General features: G+C 40.7%; 1 protein-coding gene across 4 annotated transcripts in view; it reads right to left on the reverse strand.

Annotated features, from left to right (window-relative positions):
- NELL1 (neural EGFL like 1) overlaps positions 1-19,063 on the reverse strand; it is a 274,787-nt gene that overhangs the window by 180,249 nt on the left and 75,475 nt on the right. For all 4 annotated transcript variants that reach the window (XM_040068216.2, XM_040068214.2, XM_040068215.2 and 1 more), the window contains exons 11-12: positions 14,931-15,030; positions 5,661-5,789 (exon numbers count right to left, since the gene is read on the reverse strand). In XM_040068216.2, the coding sequence (XP_039924150.1) occupies positions 5,661-5,789; positions 14,931-15,030 (229 nt within the window). The remainder of the gene's footprint in view (positions 1-5,660; positions 5,790-14,930; positions 15,031-19,063) is intronic.

The raw sequence follows: 19,063 nt of genomic DNA on the forward strand, positions 1-19,063 counted from the left end.
ACAAAATTCACCTTATTTTATGGAGCAAGGAAAACACCAGCTGTGAAAAGTCAGTGGATTGCCAGCAGACTTCTGCTCTGAGGACCATATGCAGGACTGGGATTATACTTTTTCAGTTCAAACAGCTTGAGAAAAGTCCTGCACACTGAACAGTTATTTATGCACAGAATGTGGTGAGTCAAAGGATTAAATATTAGAGGTAGGCTTTATGAAGCTCTCTCATCTTCAAAACTACAACAGAAGCCCCACCGTCTGATGAAAGATTTTTTTTTGTTCCACTATGTTTTGCAACAGAAGTAAACTTTTTTTCTCACTAAATCATGCTGATAGTTGTGTCTTTATATTTGGAACAAAATCTTTACTCTAAAAAAGCTTAATTTTTCCTGATCTCTGCAATAATGGGGAAAAAACCCATCATCTTTTTCTGTGTGTGGTAATTTTTTTTCTAAGTGGCTTTCAGAAAACAAACATTATCTGTCAAAACCTCACACTAAATGTACCTTCAGAACACATATTTTCAAGATATTTACGAATCTATCTTTCTGTAAAGAATTTCCTGATGACATGTGGTATCAAGTTCAAAGGAAAAAGAGACTTAAAGCAATAAAGACTACTGTATGCGTCTGGAATGTACTTGCAAACTACAAGGAAATTAAACATGGTTTTATTTTTACAATAGCTAGCAACAAAGTCCTGAGATTTCAGGCACACCAGGCAGACATTCTGCATGCTTGGATCCACGCTCAGTGGAAAACGAGTGCACTGTTTTCTCCCTAAGATTTCATTCATCTCTGTCTTGTCTTCCCAAAATCTGCCAAGCCCAGTAAAATTGTCCTAACTCTTCCTCAGAGCACAGAGTAGGCAGATTTTCTGAATTTGGCTAGCATTTCAGAGCTTATGTGACATTTTTTCAAAATGAGCAATAATTTGTTAACAGCAGATTAAAGAACACTTTGGGAGCGCAGAAGGGAAAGAGCGACTGAGTCATGTTCCTTCTGAAAGTCACGTGTGCTTCTAGAGCATTCTGTCAGGGTCAAAACTTGAATGGATTTTCACAAATATTAAGCTATTTCATCCATCACGCTTTAAGGATGGCTAAAGTTAATAGTGATTTTCCTGTTCCACGCACTCTTGTCAGTGAGAAGCAGCATGCACTTGTCCTGCGCTAACTCCAGATTTCAGCAGTACTCACAACGGATCAGAACTCAACAGCCACAAGGTGAAAATCCCTTTTGTACCAACATAGCTTTGCAGCTAGGAAGGGGCTCTAAGTGTTTCAAGCAAAGGAGGCAATAAAGCACGAGGAGCTGAAATGTGGCAGAGAAATATTATTCTTTTCCCCTTCAGTGTGAAATATATAGCAGAAATTCTTCTCAGAAGAGATGGCCCTTTGCCTGTTAGCATCTAAAAAGCGAGCATCAGCATGCTAGCTAGCAACAAGCCCGGCTTTCAGCTGATGAGGCTGATTCTGCTTTCTTTATCATCTCTGAGCTTCAGCCTCCACGTGCAGCCACTCTCCCGTCTCTTAGTTCACAGTGCTGTCCCATTAATTGCAAAGCAGTCCCAGACTGCAGAGCTGTTCCACTCTGAAGGAGCACACAAGTGTGTGAGCCCCTGCCGCACACCCCACACACACCTGGGACAAGCAGCGTCACGCACACGCAGATGGATTCCCCAGTCTGGGGCGGGTTGTGCCACAAGCTGCAGCCCCACGTGGCACTAAGACACACAGGCAACTTCCAGATCCATCTGCCATGTCCTGAGGAGCCAGAGCTGCAAGTGCACACCCTGCAGCAACTGCAACGTGGGCGCCCTGCAGGCCTCGCACTTGGCTAGCTCACTCACACCAGGGCCGGGATTCATCCGTGGGTAGAGAGTGGTTTCCCCTGGGAGCAGGAAAAGCCCCGCTTGATGCCATGGGAAGCTCCTTTCTAAGTGCAGTAAGCAAGAGGCTTACTCCCTGATCGCTGCTAGAAGGTTCCTCGTTCTTTGTGTCACCACAGATTGATTTTTTGGCGCAGGAATTTTAATATTCCTAGTTGTTCTCCCCTATTGAACCCTTCCCTCAGACCCTGCCTTAACTCCTCCCCACCCCAAAATGTATAAACACCCTTGTGTGACCCCAGCCTCGTGCTATTTGCCCCTTGTTACTGCCTTGTTCCAGTTCACTCCAATACACCTTATTGTTTGTTATTTTTGAGTTATTAAAATTTCGTATCTAGACAACTGGATCAAGGCTGCCTCTCTCTACCAAGCTGCCACTGGGGCAAAAGGAGTCTGATTGTCCAGGCTTGGACCCCGGGGACTTTCAGCTATGCATTTGTGACAGACATAAAGGGACACTGGTTCAACACCTGAGCCTAAGTACCCACAGCTGTGAGGTTTTTAATCTTTTTTTCTTCGTGTTAGAGCCAGGATTAATACATGGGAGTCGCAATTGTGTTCTGACTCTAGCACAGTCTCACGAGTTGTGAGCTCCAACTAGCAAGGTAGAAAATGGAGCTGTCTCTGACCCTTTCCAAGGTCTTTTAATTATCCAATAACGAGATGACACCTGTATTATTTATACTTTTAACCCAATAATTGACCACTCAAGGCCCACAGTGCAGACTTTTTTCACCCAGTTAGAAAAAAAACACCAAAACTAAGAAGAAGGCAAACAAGAACCCAGACAATGCCTTAAATCCTCCATATTGCCCCATATATATTACTGTATATTAAAACCTTAAACTCTAAGTTTCCAGGGTTTCAGCAGGCAAACCTCAGGCCACATGATTAATAGAAACATTTCTACACATCTCTTCTTCAAAAGACCGATGCTGTAATTATGTCTTACATATGCAAGACAAGCAGCTAAATGTCAGAAAAACAGAAAAAGCCCAAATTTTCTGTTTCTAAGTAAAATGCATTGCTTTTATATAACACAGAAAATCTCCACTTATCTCTTTCATTCATCACCAGCTTCACTGACTTGCTTGCTTTCAGAAACTGTCTTCCCTGAATACATCTTTAATTTCAAAAATGGAATGCACATAGTGAGTGGTTATCCTGTATGTACATCTTGACATAAGAAGCTTCTAAGTACTTGAAAAGTAGCTGCTGAGAATGAATAGTGAAAGCCTGTCAGGCTTTTATTATTTATTTTACAAATTTGTTGACGCCAATTCTCTGATAGAAGTTAGAATCTTTCTAATTCTTTTTTCCACTGTACTGTTAATGTGAATATACAAAGTTTAAAAAAAGGGACAAATACTTATCAAAAAGCAGAGCAGACAAACACAGCACTTCAGAGATCTTCCAAAATTAAAATGATGCCAAACTCCAGCAAGATAAAAGCATGTGAGTAAGAGCAAGCAGAAACAACAGTAAAATTATAGGTAAGGTAAAATAACAGTATACATCACAACTCACATGCACAACTACTTCGAGTACACTGGAAGAGATGGGAAATCTGGAAAGCTCCGAGTTAATGACCAGGAACGCTCTAAACTAAGCAGCACACATCATGAGTATGAAATAATTTAATCTTCCATCTCAAAGGAAACAGTAAACATACATGTCTTAAGTTAAGGCTTAGCAAAGACAAATTCAGATCTACTGCTGAGATGATAGCTTCCTTGTTTCCACAGGTGTTTTGTGTGTTTAGCATTTTGTTGCTCAGGTGTTTTGAGTATTTGATTTTCACACAGCAAAATTCCAAACAGTGAAAGAAAATCCTCCCCTATACTGGATCAACCCCCTCCTAAGCCGTACCTTCAGACACGTGGCTTTGTCCTCCTTTGTTTGAATCACTGCCTCACCATGCATTTGAGACTACTGTACAGCCAACTATGAAATGATTCTATTTAGCAGATTCAACACGTAGATGAGAGGAACGAGCTTGGAGAGGCAGAAACAGAAATTTTGCAGAAAGCTGTTCTGAGGAGTGAAAGGAAACTCTTCACAGGGCTGAAAGCAGTCACCTCTTGACTAATCAATCCTTATTCCCCTTGCTCAAGGGCCTCTATTCTGTGTTACCTCCAGAGAACAACACTCCTTATAGCAAATAAGTAATTTCACAAAATGCAGAAAGCAACACTCAGCTCTATCCCACGGTCTCAGGCAGCAAAAGCAGCTGTTTGTTCTGCCGCCTAATATTTCACCCACACACACACAAATCGGGGATTTAGTTTGCCCTTCCAAAAACTTATGCAACGCAGACCCAGGTATGTTGCAATTCCTGCTACTTTATTTTAAAAAGCTCTTTTTTCCCCACCATCTCTACCACTAACGTACTGTCAACATCTCCAAAATTGCTTGGGTCAAGATGTTTAAATTTTTTCCACGGGAAAATAAAAGGGACCGTCTGCGTCTAGGCAAATAGAAATACTAAGCACTGTCATTATTTAAAACAGTAAAAAAAGACAGCAGCTCATACTGGATTATGTACCATAGCTAATAAACAGCCTGTCTTCTGATGTCCGAGAAGTCCTTGCAGTACGTGTAAAGCAGCTGTTGAGTATTTTGTACAAAAAAGTTTGTCTCTATACACAATATAACTGCTGCCTACCTTTGAGAACACAAGTGGGAACTGCAGCCACTGAAAGTGAATATAAAGGACCATTCAAATTATTGTTTGTAGAGAAATTACTAAACACCGTAAGGTTTAAAGCTGCTCTTTACTGAACACATTTATAAACCGCTATTTCAAGCCATCATCCTGTTCATTTGCACACACTGAAAAATCCTTTTACAAATACAGGATCATTTAAGCACAATCCACACATGTCTTTTTTTATTCTTTCATCTTTGGTCCTCAGTACTTCAATTCTTATGCTATATTTTGACAGCTTGTCAAAAAACACCATCCCCTTCCATCACCAGTACTATTGCAAAAACAATCTAGGGAAACATTTTTTTACAGAGTAGCTCAAAAAACTTCCTATGACGGTCAAAAGATTAAATACAGCAGCCTGACATACAAGGGTATTTAAAAAAAAAAAAACCCCAACCCACAATGCAAAGGCAGGAAGGAGTGTGGTATATATTGAAGCATCAATTCATTTCTCAAGAAGTACATCACAGCTATGAATAACGAGCTCTGGAAAACAGTGAGAAACAGAAAGGAGAGTAATACTCCACCACATTCATCCCTGTGATGGCATAACACACGAACAGAACTACCTCAGCTACAATCTTCTCAGAAATAGGTCTCTCATGTATCATAGGAAAACCATTTCAGTGAAGTACCTGTCCCACAGAAGCACTTCAGGAAGGACTGCAGGTCATCATTTTTATATCCGAGCCTCAGCACTCCTTCACACTTACCGTTCTCACAAATGCCTGCAGAATTCCCACTTCCTAAATGAATGCATCCTATAAAGGCTCTGCTCTCCAGAAAACATTTTAGAAGGTACCTGCTACTGTCTGAAAAAGAGTGGTTTAGAATTTGTCACGGCAGCCTGACCACGGTGCACAAGAGTGAAATATGCCTAGGGACAGGGTGGCCCGGCACCACTTGTAACCTTCAATCCCAATCTACCAACACAACAAAGGGTCCCTGTGATACCCACCACCATGGAACCCAACCTGGCAAGGAAATTTCATGCATCTACCATTTATTTCACAATATCTTTTTCAATAAGTTGCTCAGGAAACGAGCCTTTGAATATTTTGTTTACCTTCACAGTACGCAGAGTCCCCTTGGACAGACAGGTAACCGTTCTTGCATTCACAGGTAGCTTTTGTGTTCCAGTTCCTGCACTCTGAGTTTTCACCACACCTGTGTCCCTCTGCACAGAAGTTATGGCCTGAAACACAAGGAACGTGCAACAGGGTTTTAAAACACGTTTAGTTCAGATATTCAGGTATTTGCATTGACTGTATCACTCAAAAACCTTGGCATCTTACATCCCAGATTCTTTCTACAGACCCACTTGGCGCACACAGGCTTTTTGGATTTCTCCCTCAATGCATTCTCAGAAAAACCATTTTCTTTGAAAAGATATTTATATGACTATTCTCATTCAAGAGAAAAGACAACTCCAAAGCAGGAAGCAATGACAAGTCATTAGTGTTCTGTTGAACCCGCGTAGCATTAAGTCTCTGACTGTCAGCAAGTGCAATGCAAACTTACATCAAAAGGACAATGAAGTGTAATATTAAAAAAAAAGCCCTCAAAATTCTCTTATTATGCATAGCCACGTGTGCTTTTAGTAGACCAAAATGAGACATTGCACAAAATTGTACCAGTAGTCAAAGCAACCTCATACACTGCCTTGTAATTCTGTTATCGAAAACCAGCTTGTTTCTACAGTTTATAATTATTCCATGCATCATGTTTTATCAAGGAGAGGTTTTATTACTCCCTCCTTTTTCCTTCACACAAATTCTCAGTAGATACTTTGTGGGCAGTTTATTATATTCCATATTCTAGTCATTTCCAGGAATAGGATGAACCTTCCCACCTCCTTCTGTAAAGGTGCAAGTGGCTCAAGTGCTTTCTTTCTGATTTTCAGTGTTTCTCAAAGACACATCAACATCTTTCTCTGCTTAAGTCTAAAGTGAAAGTAATTGTAACTTCATCTCTAAAGGCACTCCACTGGAAGTTAAGAAATAACTCACAGAATTTGACAACGGGATCTTTTTTTTCCTCCCTCCACTGATGTATGTTTTATGGATTTTCTCTATTAATATCCAAGAGTCAATTTCTATTTGCCTGGGATATATACAGAGTCATTTTGCTAACTCCTATTTTGTCTCCACTCACGCTCACCTGAATACCAGAAGAGTTTCTGCCAGCTCCACCTGGTCATAAAGGAGCAAGCTAAAAGTTCTAGTTCATTGATCATAAACTTCCCAACATCCCCTAAAAACAGCTGAGAAAAACACAACCCGGGCTTCTGACATCTAAATGCCAGATTCATGTCTCTGGTCAGGTCCCTTGCTTTGATATCCTATTTTAATGAATTTTTACATACACACTTTATTTGTCTACTAATTTAACACTCAGTTTGTGCCAGTTTAGTGCACTCCAGATTGATGCACCTGATCATCTAACATTGAGTTCTGAGGTAATTTTTTTTTAAGTCAATGCTTGTTAGCAGCGTCAGCATTCAATTCTACACTTAAACTTCAAATTAATTTTATTAACAGCCAAGGCATCTTCCTTGTGCTCAGCTGGCTGCTTCTTTCATTGTAATCCATCTTGTGAAAAAGAACAAATTCCCTTAATGAAAACTTCAGTTATCCTTCCTAGTCTTTACTCATTTCACAGTCTGGTAAAAACAGCTCAAGTATTCCAGATCCAGCCTTGTAGAGCCCAGGTACATTTTAGGCCGGTGAAATAGGCTGCCAATACACAGCCTTTAGTCATTTATGCAATCACAGCATCTGACTTCTCATTTTTGCCTTTATAACCATAATTGAAACCGAACACTGGAACCCATCTCCTCAAACTTATCCTTTCAGCATCTAATTTATGCTCCCCACGCAGGATTCCTATTCTACTGGCATTCCAGATAACATCCAAGGGACAATAAGTTTTATCATATTTTCTTTGTCACTGTTTCCCCTAAGACTATGACATCCTAGTCTGTTTCCTGCTTTTTTAGAATAATAATTTCCTTTGAGCTCCTATGCAGTATGAGCTTGATTTGATTATTATTGGGTCAGAACCTCTGTAATGCATCAGTGTATTAAGCCAGGCAGTATTAAAATATCCCATGGATTGTTACTCTATCTTAGGGTATTTTGTTTATATTTAGCTCTATTTCCCTCTCAGCCAAACCTGCAAAAACTATTTCATCTTTCTCAGCATGTTTAAGTTCCAAGAGCGCTGGTACAACTTTCCGCAATAAAATTCTATGTTTCTAGGTCCCTTTTATCCCACTGAGTCACCAGTTTACCTTATGATCAGCTCACGCAAATTTCAGACCCACAGTTGGCCGAATGGATGGATCCTCGGCGTTAACTCTCCTCACAAGTCCCAGATCAACCACTCTAACAGCACTCTTCCCCAAGCATGAGCCAGTGATGAATTTTCAACATCACATCATAGCCCTGTGGACCCTTCATTGTTTATTTGCCACCTCTGAAATTTATCTGCAGATATGATGGCTACCCTACCTATCCATTTTTTACCACTAGAGCTGTCACCTGTTTGTTTTAAAAACTCTCTGGAAAAACCTGCATTGCTTTTGTTCCCTTTATGAACTCAAATATGAACAGTCTCCATCCAGAATCAGGTTTTCAAGCTTGAAGGCTATTAAAAGAGCATTAAATTTAAAAATTTAAATGACTGTTCTAATATGTATTTTATATTTAAATAATAGTTTAAATATTTTAATAATCGATTTCCACATTTATTTTGTTAATTTTCAATTTTTTAAGTAACTCCAGTTCTGTAACTTGAGAAAATAAAGGCTCTAAAGGACATTCCATTTTTCTCCAGTCGTTGGAAATACACAATCATAGAGCATCTACTACACCTCTGGATTGTCTTGGCATTTGTTATTACAAATGACCTGTGAAACGCTGTTTCCTATCTGTTGAGACTGCTGTCTAGGGGTGGCTCCACTTTCCCACAGCATTCCAGCAAACTTGCTCCACACCTCTGTAAGTGGATAGTGGAAGCCACTCCTGTCAAGAGCACACATGGTGCTACAACATTTTACGTGACCAGGCTTTTACAAAACAACTGTAATTGAAGGTTAACCAGCAGGGAAAGGAGTACTTGACAGAACAGAAGAGCAAGGGTTCGCTGTGCCTCTGTCGGGAAAAGCACACCATTGCTTGGACCGGAGGTATTCCCCAGAGGTACTATTTTATTTTCCACCCCAGCAAAAACGCAAAACTGGCACTTCAAAAGAGCCAAAAGATGCGTATCAAGGAAGCGTGCATTTCTTAGACATCGGTCTCCATTCTCCCCAGCTGGAGTTTTGGAGCTAAATACCTGATTTTTATTAATTCTTTGGTGTGAAATGGATCATAGGGCTCCTTAAGGACTCCTACAGAGATGCCAAAAGCACCCGCAGACAGCGCAGTGGGATCCCTAAATCTCAGGTGGGTGGGAGATAGCAGAGGGCATGCATCCCCATGGGGCAGCCAAAGGAGCAGCTCGTTCACAACATCCAGCAAAGCCTCACTGAGACAGTCAGCTCCTCTCTAAACACCAGAATGGCTTAGAACAGCATCATCACATCTCAGCAAGCAGGCAATTGGAGAGGGCTTAACAAAACCACAGAAAATCTCAAACAGTTCTGATAATCTTAACTAATTTCAGGCCGGCACAGATGACAAGGCAAGCGTGAATTAAAATTACAGATGAATGCATTCAGGACAGAGGCCAGAAATCACATTCCCTGCGCATACACACGCAATCATAAACGTGCACAACAGCCCTTCAAAGTCATTTAAAACACAATTAGATACTCCCAGGGGAATTAAATATTGAAGAGTGTGTTTAGATTTTTGATGGGCCTGATGACCTCTGTTCGTTCCCCAAATATTTCTGGTAGCATTACTCTCTTCCTTTTTCAAGACTGCTGAAATGTATGCTCCATCTTTTTCTTAAGAAATACAGGTTCCTTTCTATTCCTTCATTCTGACTATAGAATGACCATTAATAAATGTACTAAGACAATTAGGAAAAGAGCCAGACACATGCTAGCAGCCATAAAACTATCACTTCTGCAGCATCAGGAACTGCACAGCTGGTGAGGCCTTAGTGGCCCCAACTCGGATATCTCAAATTAAAAATGTATTCCATTTTGGGACGCCTGAACATTACTCTCATTTTTCCAAGCAGCCTCTTCCAAGGTGCGGGTCCCAGAACGCAGAGCGGAGCGGCACACTAAGCTGCTTTGTGCCGTCATCCAGTCTCTTACATACCTAACATATTTGGTAATTTGGCTTAATTATTGGATGTAAAACGCAAGAACTCATTCAAGACTAAAGCTGCAATCAATACATTTTAGATCCATATTTCTTCCTCCTTTTTTTAGGCCAACATTAACACGCCTCTCCTCGTTTCTGAGGGTCTCCTTGTAACTTCTGTACACTTCTCTACATTCCCACAACAGCCTTAGCTGTTCACATCAAAAACTGCAAAACCTCTGTTGTCTTGCCTGAAGATCTCCTTCATTTCACTGTAACACGTTTAGAGATTCCTTAATATAAAAACAAAAACGGTCATAACGCTCCTGTCCAAAAGCCCAAGGTATTCTCAACCCCAAAATCTTTTCTAGGATTTAACCCCACAGTTACAACATAAATACGTAAGGCAAATCTGAGGGAGAAGTCATGGGAGAGTGTCAAAATGTGCATTACCAATTATGCCTTTCCATGGTCTGAATCAGCACTTGGAACGGCAGCTCTTACACCCTCAGAGACTGTGGTCCCCGAGCTCAGGGGTCTGCCATAAAACAGCAACTTCTTACATTCTTTCAAGCTGCTCTATGAATGCAGAGCTTATTACACAGTGCTCATCTGTGTGCAAAAGAATAATGGTAACTGCACAGGCTAACAAGCTTAAAAAAGATTTCTTCCTTCTTTCAGATAGCAAGCTCTTCTAAATCCTAAGTAATGCTACAACTATGCTTAGAAATAAACTAATTCATATTTATCAGCCGCCATTAATCTTAATAAAACTAAAACCTTGAAATAACTCCTACCTCACAGCAATAAATGGGAAAAATTCCATTTCTGAAGAGTCAAATCTCAGTTTCACAGCCAGGCAGGAAGAGATGAGAAACATGAACAACTGAGGAGGAGCCTTTTCACCCTCCAAGACCAAAAACGTTCCCAAAACAAAACTAAGCAGCACAAAGAAGGGTGGCAGATTTAAGATTTAAACGCTGCTCCCTGCTGTAAAATGTGCTTCACCTCATCCATGAGATTCTCCCTTTCCTCCCAGCGAGTGTCAGCAGGCAATCCAAATCCATCAGTGCCACCATATTATTGCAGGACAGCAAGTAATTATTTTCTCCAGAAACAAAATTGCTCTCGCTAATTCCTTGTTTCATCACACTCTTTCTCTAAAGAAGAGCACATCTGAAGTTGCTAAGGCTGTTAAGGCTATTTTTACCTATTTAAAATTGCGAGCATAGCAACATAAAAAATCTCTCATTCAAATTTTATTTGAATCACTCATGCAAAAGAGGAGAAAAAAATTCCACTCTTTCAAAATTATACACTGTCTTTGGCAAGGAGAAAAACAGCTAAAGGGAGCAATAAAATACTTTCATGACACTGTTTTTTTTTGTATTAGGTTTGTCCCTGGGCTATAAAAAAGCAGGCATGCTGTAAGAAAAATGAGTGATTCTTAAAATCAGTAGAAGATGTATTTTGTGACACAATTCTTTGTGAAACCTGGAAATTAATTATATTTTCTGTAAGCCTAAAAGACTCTAATAACACCACATTGTCCTGTTGGAAAATATAAAGTGGCCACATAGTTTAGGCAGATATTTATATTAAAGCACAGAAATTTAAGGAAAAACTGGATGTACTCTATATAACAGCCAAGGATAGACCCCACGTACAGATGCGGTGAGGTGGTGAGATCCACTTATGCATTCAGCACATGAAATCACAAAAATAAACTGTCATTTTAAAGCAAAGCTCTTCCATACTACTCTCACCTTGCTGCACACACACCTCACACAAGCACTGCCCTGAAATCTAGAAATTGCCTCTTAGCACTACACTATTACTTTCTGCTATGCTATAAACCCATGCAGCAAGCCTGAAGAAGAGCAGGCATCATTTGCTGTCTTGATTTTTCCCACCATTTACAAAAAATAATGGCCATCTAGGAAGCCCACCAGCTCTGTATGTGACAGTGTTCAACTCTGTTCCTTACTGACTCACAATTTCCATCCCCACAAACACCACAGATTTATGTTTTACCCTGCACAACCTCCTCTGTTATTGTGGTAGGTACTACAGAGATTGCTGAGGAGGGTACAGTCCCACACCAACAGCAGCATGGAGATTTTGTATTTCTCTGTGGTTTTCTTTCCTTCTGTTGATCCCCTCGTATTTATCCTTTCATTAAACAGAAACTCCTTTGCTGCAGCTAGAAAAGCACGAGATGCAAATCTGTCACCCTTGCCCAATTCAGCAAATATACTCTATAATTCCACAGAACGTGAAATTCAAGAGAAGTCTTTTGATTCCACAGCTACAAACACTAAAAAAAACCACAAACTGCTGCAAAGCCCAGACCCTAGCAGTCACTAATGTGCACTGATAAATTTAACACAGAAATAATATTCTTATTTAACATTGCTAGTAAATGCTTGCTAAATACTCCATTGAAGAACTCAAGGCTTAGCTAAGGGCCAGGGCAACAAATTACCTGCATCATCATCATCACACATATAAATGTGAAACCTGCCTACGATGTGCCAATGATCCACGTGGCCTTCCAACAAATTATTTTGCTTACTCAGGACAGCAATTATTATTATTACAGTATGTCTTCCTTACTGCTTTGGCTTAGACAAAAACGAAGCTGAATTTAGTCTCTGAAAGAAGTCAGTTTTGCAAACAAGAGAAGCAATCTGTCCTCTCCCAGTAAAGGCTATGCTTGCACAGGACGGGATCAGAAACTGTGGCCTGCTTGCCATATCAGAGAGCACCTGTTTGCTTGATAAAACCCACACCAAATATGGAGTTCTTAATAAATATCCATTTTTAACAACAGCACATGATAAAATTATATACTACCACTTTGGGTGGCATGTAACTGAACAAAAGTGTCAAGCAGCATATATGCTACTTCAAGATATAAAAAGCAATTCAGGAGTGCTAAACTGAATTTATGCCTTTGTAAAGTTGACAAAATTGATCTTATCTTTAAGGCATCATTTTCAAAAGAATTTTAAAAAGCAATGATGAAATACAAAAGGAGGAGGTACAGTTTTAGCAGTCAGCTAAAGAAGAACTGAAGTGAGAGTTTAACGTGTCAAATTGAAATCACCATGCACCAGAATTCCTAGGAAGGGAAAATACAATCCCTTCCCTTGCTTCTAGAGATCATCACATAAATATACATATTCATCTTATATTATAAATAATGAAGCCAGTTTGGGGATGAATATTTAAGAGTACCTATCACTAACAATGATATGGAAGCGAGTAATTATGGAACTTATCTTCCATCAGCTTTGAAGCTTTCCTATTTCCAATCCTTTTAAGTAATGAACGTATTTTTTTCAGTACTGCACTACATCAAACTGGGCCATCTGTTAAGAAGTATCATTAAGACATCGAGCCCTCTGAGGGACAGAGAAGCAACATTTGCTGCTTGCTTAAATAGTTGCAGATGTTTCTAGAAACTATGAAAAAAATTAATGTGTATATTCTTAGACCACGACCCAAGAGGGAGTCTCAAACACGCTGGTCCCTGCAAACACATGCATGTGTTTTTAAGTTCAAGGCCTAAGTAAATATTTAACCATGTGTATTTAGTAATTAATATTTACTGGCAGAGGGAGAGATTCAGAGCCCCTTCAGCGCCATCTGCAAAGACACTGGAGGAATTTATACACAATATAAAGCAAGATAAATATTCCAGCAGACCTCAATGACCATCTAAGCCTGCAAGTGCCCAAGGCTCATTTGGCACACCTCTTGCTGGGATGTCTGGGGTGCATCACTAAAAGCTGACATGCGAGTCCTGGGAGCACAGGCTCCCCCCAAGCTCAGCTGAGACTCAGCAACAGCATCAGTCCAGTCCTCACTCCTCCCAGAATATTTTTCATGACATCACAGACAGCAAAACCAAAAGGCAGAAGATTAAGAGTAAGAAATAGAGTAATAAGAATTTCTGCTTTCCACAAACAAAGAAAATTCATTTTCCAACAATCACGATTGCAGAGACAAGTTCAAAAATATGATCCAAACATATCCAGGGTGAGGAAAGCAGAGGAAAAGCAATACCAAAAACCAGACAAGATCTCATTAAAGCCATCATTCTTATAATCTGAGGGACCAGATACGTGACTTTGAACAGAGGATATTGAAATGACCTGAGAGTCCACCCTGAATGGACAAACACCCCAGTGCAGAAGCTTGCTGTCAGATGTGCACCACGCTGTGCACACCCACACCAAAGCACTGCCTCAGGTGCACAGGTAGAACCTTTGCTGCTCCTCAGCCTTGCCACTGCACCTCTCCAGTTCAATTCTTCAGGGAGAGGTGAGGAGCAGAGGTACGATGCACAGGGAATGAACATTCACCCAGCAATTCACGGACTGGAACACTTGTTAAGAAGAGAGCTTGTTCAAGTTTCTTAACCTTGTGATGCCTGCACCGTCCTCATTTAAGGGGATTTCCTCACTTAAGATTTTAGTTACTGCCTGTTCAGTCTGGTCCAGCCTACAACCAGGACTCACAGGGCTGAAAGGATGAGAAATCTGCATCTCAACATCCTCTGGAAGCAGGAAAAATGAAGTTCTGGGTTCTAGCCTTAATTTTTTAATTTGTGTTTTGTATTGGTATTATTTTATTGTCCAGCTTAATTCATAGATTAGTCCTGTGAGCGTTCAGATCTAAATCAACCTTCTAATATCCATCAAACTAGAATCTTAATCCTATTTTTGCAATTTTAAAACTGAGACCTTAAAAAAAAAAAACCTTCAAGACTCTGCAGGTGCAAGTTTAAGCAACAAAATATATTTCTTTTTCAAATACAACACCCTTTTGAATAGGAATTTTTAGGAGATATTGGTTCCTTTCTCCCCCAGCTCTTCCTTTTCTCCTTCCTCCTGCCTAATTCAGAGCAATTACTGCTTTATGTCTGGTAAGTCTTCTGACCAAAGGAGTATCACAGATGGGTTTAGAATCATGCTTATAGAGGTACTTAATATCTCATTAAAAAGGAATTGTTCCTTTCAACGTATCCCCCTCTTGAATGGACTTACATCCCTTCCAGGCTGCCTTACCTCGACAGACACTGCAGCACTGGTTCTCTGGAAGAACGTGATCTTTTTCTGAGCAGTTCAGTGGTGGACAAGTCTCAGTTACTTTTACCAGAACTCCATTCTGAAAATAAACAACATTTTAAAAAATTACATTGGTGAGAACACATGCAGTGGCAAGGATCACATGTTCTTCCAACCACAGCACCACTACCCTGCAGTAACAACACTGGTAAAATAGCAAGATGCAAGTTAAATTCATTTGTTCCACCATAACATCAAACCTAGAGTTATCTACAGCGCATTTCTCTCCCCAGCATTAAAAAAAAAAAAAAAAAAAAAAAAAAAAAAAAAAAAAAAAAAAAAAAAAAAAAAAAAAGACAAGGCACTTCAGCTTAAAATTCTATTCTAGTTTTACCAAATATGTAGTCTCAAAGTATAGCTGTCTTCTTTCCAAGCATTTGAAGGGGTTAAAGAATTTCATTCCAGGTTGAAGACAGTCTTCCTGCTTTCTGCAAATCTGAGCTCTATTGCTCTTATTTCACAGTCCACATACTCCAGTGACAAGTTATTCAACTCCAATATACACAGCAAGAGCAGTTTTTTCAAAGGTTGTTCTGTCATGTCCAATTCCAAGAGTCTGTTCTTTAGAGTAACCGATCACCTCATTTCCAAACTTAGGTCCTTCAGAGAAGAAGGCTCATCTTGAGACATCCCTAGAGAAACTCCTGTGTAAAATCAAGCTAAAGATGTTTCTATGATTTTGATTTCTAGATTTAGACTGTGACAGGAGGTCTAAATGCTGTAGAAACTTTCTATAACCATAGAGACAGAGCCTTCATGGGGAGATTTTTGCACCAAATTTTACTCCATCTTATTCCCATCTAGCAGATCAGTCTCACTGTGTCTCCAGACCAAACAGCTCTCCAGCACTTCAGTCTGCTCTTTCGTAAAATCTTGTCCCAAAAGAGTCTCCTCTTTCACCTTATCTTGTTCAGCACCCCTTCTGCAGCTATGCCATCACTGGAACTGGCAAGTGGAGCAGAAATTAACCACTAGGATTTGTGCTCAGTAGGAGCTACAGTAACCACCCCACAGGACTGTCCACACATGGGTAATCTCATTTTCCAAGCTATGAAACTGCACTCAGAAAGTAGGCCGCCTGCTATGTTGCCAAAACACCTTTTTAACATCAGTCTAGTCCCCACTCCTCCCAAAATCTTTTTATGACATCACAGACAGCAGAACCAAAAGGTGGAATAAGAATTTCTGCTTTTCTCAAATGAAGAAAATACATTTTCCAGCTATCACTATTGCAGAGACAAGTTCAAAAATATGATCCAAACATATCTAGGGCTAGGAAAGCAGAGGAAAACCAATACCAAAAAAGCCATCATTCTTATAATCTGAAAGACCACATATGTGACTTTGACACTGCACCTCTCCAGACCAATTCAGCTCTGTCCCTCCAGGCTCCAGGAGCTCTCACAGTGATGCCCTAAGTTTTATCTTCCATGTATTTCAGGTTCTGCGCTGCCCAGGGTGCAGCTCTGAGCTCACATCCAGTGTCACTCAGCTCTCTGCACACAGCAGGGACACAAAACAAATCCTTTTCCTGCTGCACACCAAGGACAGCTTTCAGCCCCAAAAGCACAAACAGTGGTGGCTGAGGGGAGGAACAAGAAGGATGGGACCTCACAACCTGGAGCTGGAATGGGACAATTAAACCCCAATATGCAAATGGACCAAAACTTACAAAAGTGTGAGACCTTGTGACCTGTCAGGCATTTTGTGACCATTTTGGGTCCACCTTGGGTGTAGCCCTGGCCAGGCTCTTGTCCTGCTCAAGGTTTACCCTAAAGGGTTTTCAATAAATCTCTACTTCATTCTCCAGCTCTGTGCAGTCTCTGTTCCAGCTCAGCCTTCCCAAGGCATCCCAAGGCAGCACTGAGCTGCCCTACAGACGTAGGAAATGCCTGCTGAGCCTACAAGGCACAATGATGTGCCCGAGGTGCCCAGCAGCTCGCAGGACTCACAGCTGAGGAGTGCAGCCGAGCCAGGGAAAGCAAATCTGCCCATTCTGTACCCGCTGCCCACCACTGCCCTTGACTTCACAATCCTAAGGCTAAGCAGGGCCAGCTGCCTTTACTGGCAAGTTACACCAGTTGCTGCCGTGAAAAATCCCGCTAAAAAAAACCCAGAGGCATCTGCTTGTCTTATTTTTTGTAAGAAAAGCCGCTCCCTAGAGCGACACAGAGGGCACACATCATCAGGGCACGCACCCACCAGAGGCGTCAGGTCTCCTCCTGATCTCACTCCCAAGGGAAAGGGAGGAATCCCCCACGGCTGTCTGTGCAGCTGCAGGATCAAAGGTGATAACAGAACCAGACACCGAGCCATCACTTGCCATCACGTTATCCAACAACCAGCACGAAAAGCCCTGGCTGTAACTCAGTGCCTGTTTAAGCTCAGACAGGACAATTACGGCAGAAAGAGTAAAGTATGTCGGCACACAGACAAAAAGCGTTGACTGACAATAAATCCGGCCAGAAAAATATGGCAAGAAATGGTATGAAAGTCAAATGAGTGTCAGGATGAGTCAAAAAGCTAAAGACAGATTTATTCCAAGCTCACTGCTTCTTTAGTGACTCACGAGGAAATTAAAGAACACAAATTGAGAATTCCATTAATTTAACGACAGTAAGATTTTATTTCCTTAATTTTTCTACCTTCTGCAGAATTTGCATCTTGGGAAAACAAACTTATTTGTAATTAAGTTTTAAAACAATTAAAACATTTCCATGTTGAGTATTCTTTGGGTTAAAATCAATTTGTTATAAACTACTACAGATCCAATTATAAGAATTATCATCATCAGATTTCAGATTTCATCCACTGAGATAAGTAAAAAGAGTTCACACTTCAGAATTACTGCTTTCGGCAGCCTTAGAAAAATTACTCCTTTTTATATTCAATTCACATATGTAGCAGTCATAGAATGTGAACAAAAATAGATGTCAAGAAGATGTTTTTCCTGGAATAAATATATCAAGCTTCAGTTGTGACATACAATCCACAAAGAATGAGATCTGGAGTCAAAAATTTACAAGATAATTAAATTTCTTGTAATTACCAAGGTAAGTATATTAAAAAAAGGATTGGATGTAAGCCTAATCAGTGACACGCAGTGAAAATCCGAACAACAAACAGCTCACCTCACATGATTGGCTTTGAAAATTAACAGCAAGATTTCAGATAGGGCTATTTTGGTGGGGTTTGTTTTCCTGTCTGAATTTATCTGTGCCCTGGCTCCAGACAAGGGTTGATCTCTGCAGTAACCAGGAGGGGCATGGCCAGGACAGGAGGTTATCCTACACCACCTCCCTCTGAGATGAGGCTGCTGGGGTCGAGAGGGAGCAGCCGGGAATTGTTGTTCCCCGTGAATCCATCACCTCTTCCCTGTACCCTCTGTCATTAGTATTGGTGCTGTTACTGTTTATTTTCTTATGTCCTTGCTGATTCCAGTAAACTGTTCTTACCTCAACCCACGATCTTTACCTATTCGTGCCTCCAATATTCCCCTCTCCATCCCACCCAGGGAAGTGAGAGATGTGGTTTCAGGGAGAGCACCACACCTGGGAATATCATTCCTAAGCCACAGAGAGCAGGTAGAGATCAGTCTCTTAGGACACAGTTTCAAACAGCAAAATACATAGTTCCTGATCTTTACTAAAAACTTTTTAGTCAGCCTTCCCAAAGCTGTGGGTCCCGTCCATCTTGTATGGCACGCTGTGACTGCCTGCTCCCAGCATTAATGAAGAGGCATTTGTTTTTGTACCCTTTGCTGTCAAGCTTGTCGTCTGTTTGTGAACAGGCATCATGTCATTCACAGGCAGCTGATCAACTGCAAATTCCCACTCCAACAAAAGTTATAAAAATCTTTCCATTGACATTCAGTGGCCCACATCACCCTACTGGTGAAACCCAAAAAAAAAACAAAAAAAACCACATCTAAACAAACCAACAAACCAAAAAAATCAAACACTCTACTGAATGCAGAAAGCTGCAGTTACCAAAAGCTCATACACACTTGCATTTTCTGGCGTTCCCAGCTCAAGCTGACCTCCAGAGGTCCCTCCCAATCGGAACTGTTCCGT

The sequence above is a fragment of the Hirundo rustica genome, chromosome 6 (genome assembly GCF_015227805.2).
Source record: "Hirundo rustica isolate bHirRus1 chromosome 6, bHirRus1.pri.v3, whole genome shotgun sequence".
NCBI classification, from domain to species: Eukaryota; Metazoa; Chordata; class Aves; order Passeriformes; family Hirundinidae; genus Hirundo; species Hirundo rustica.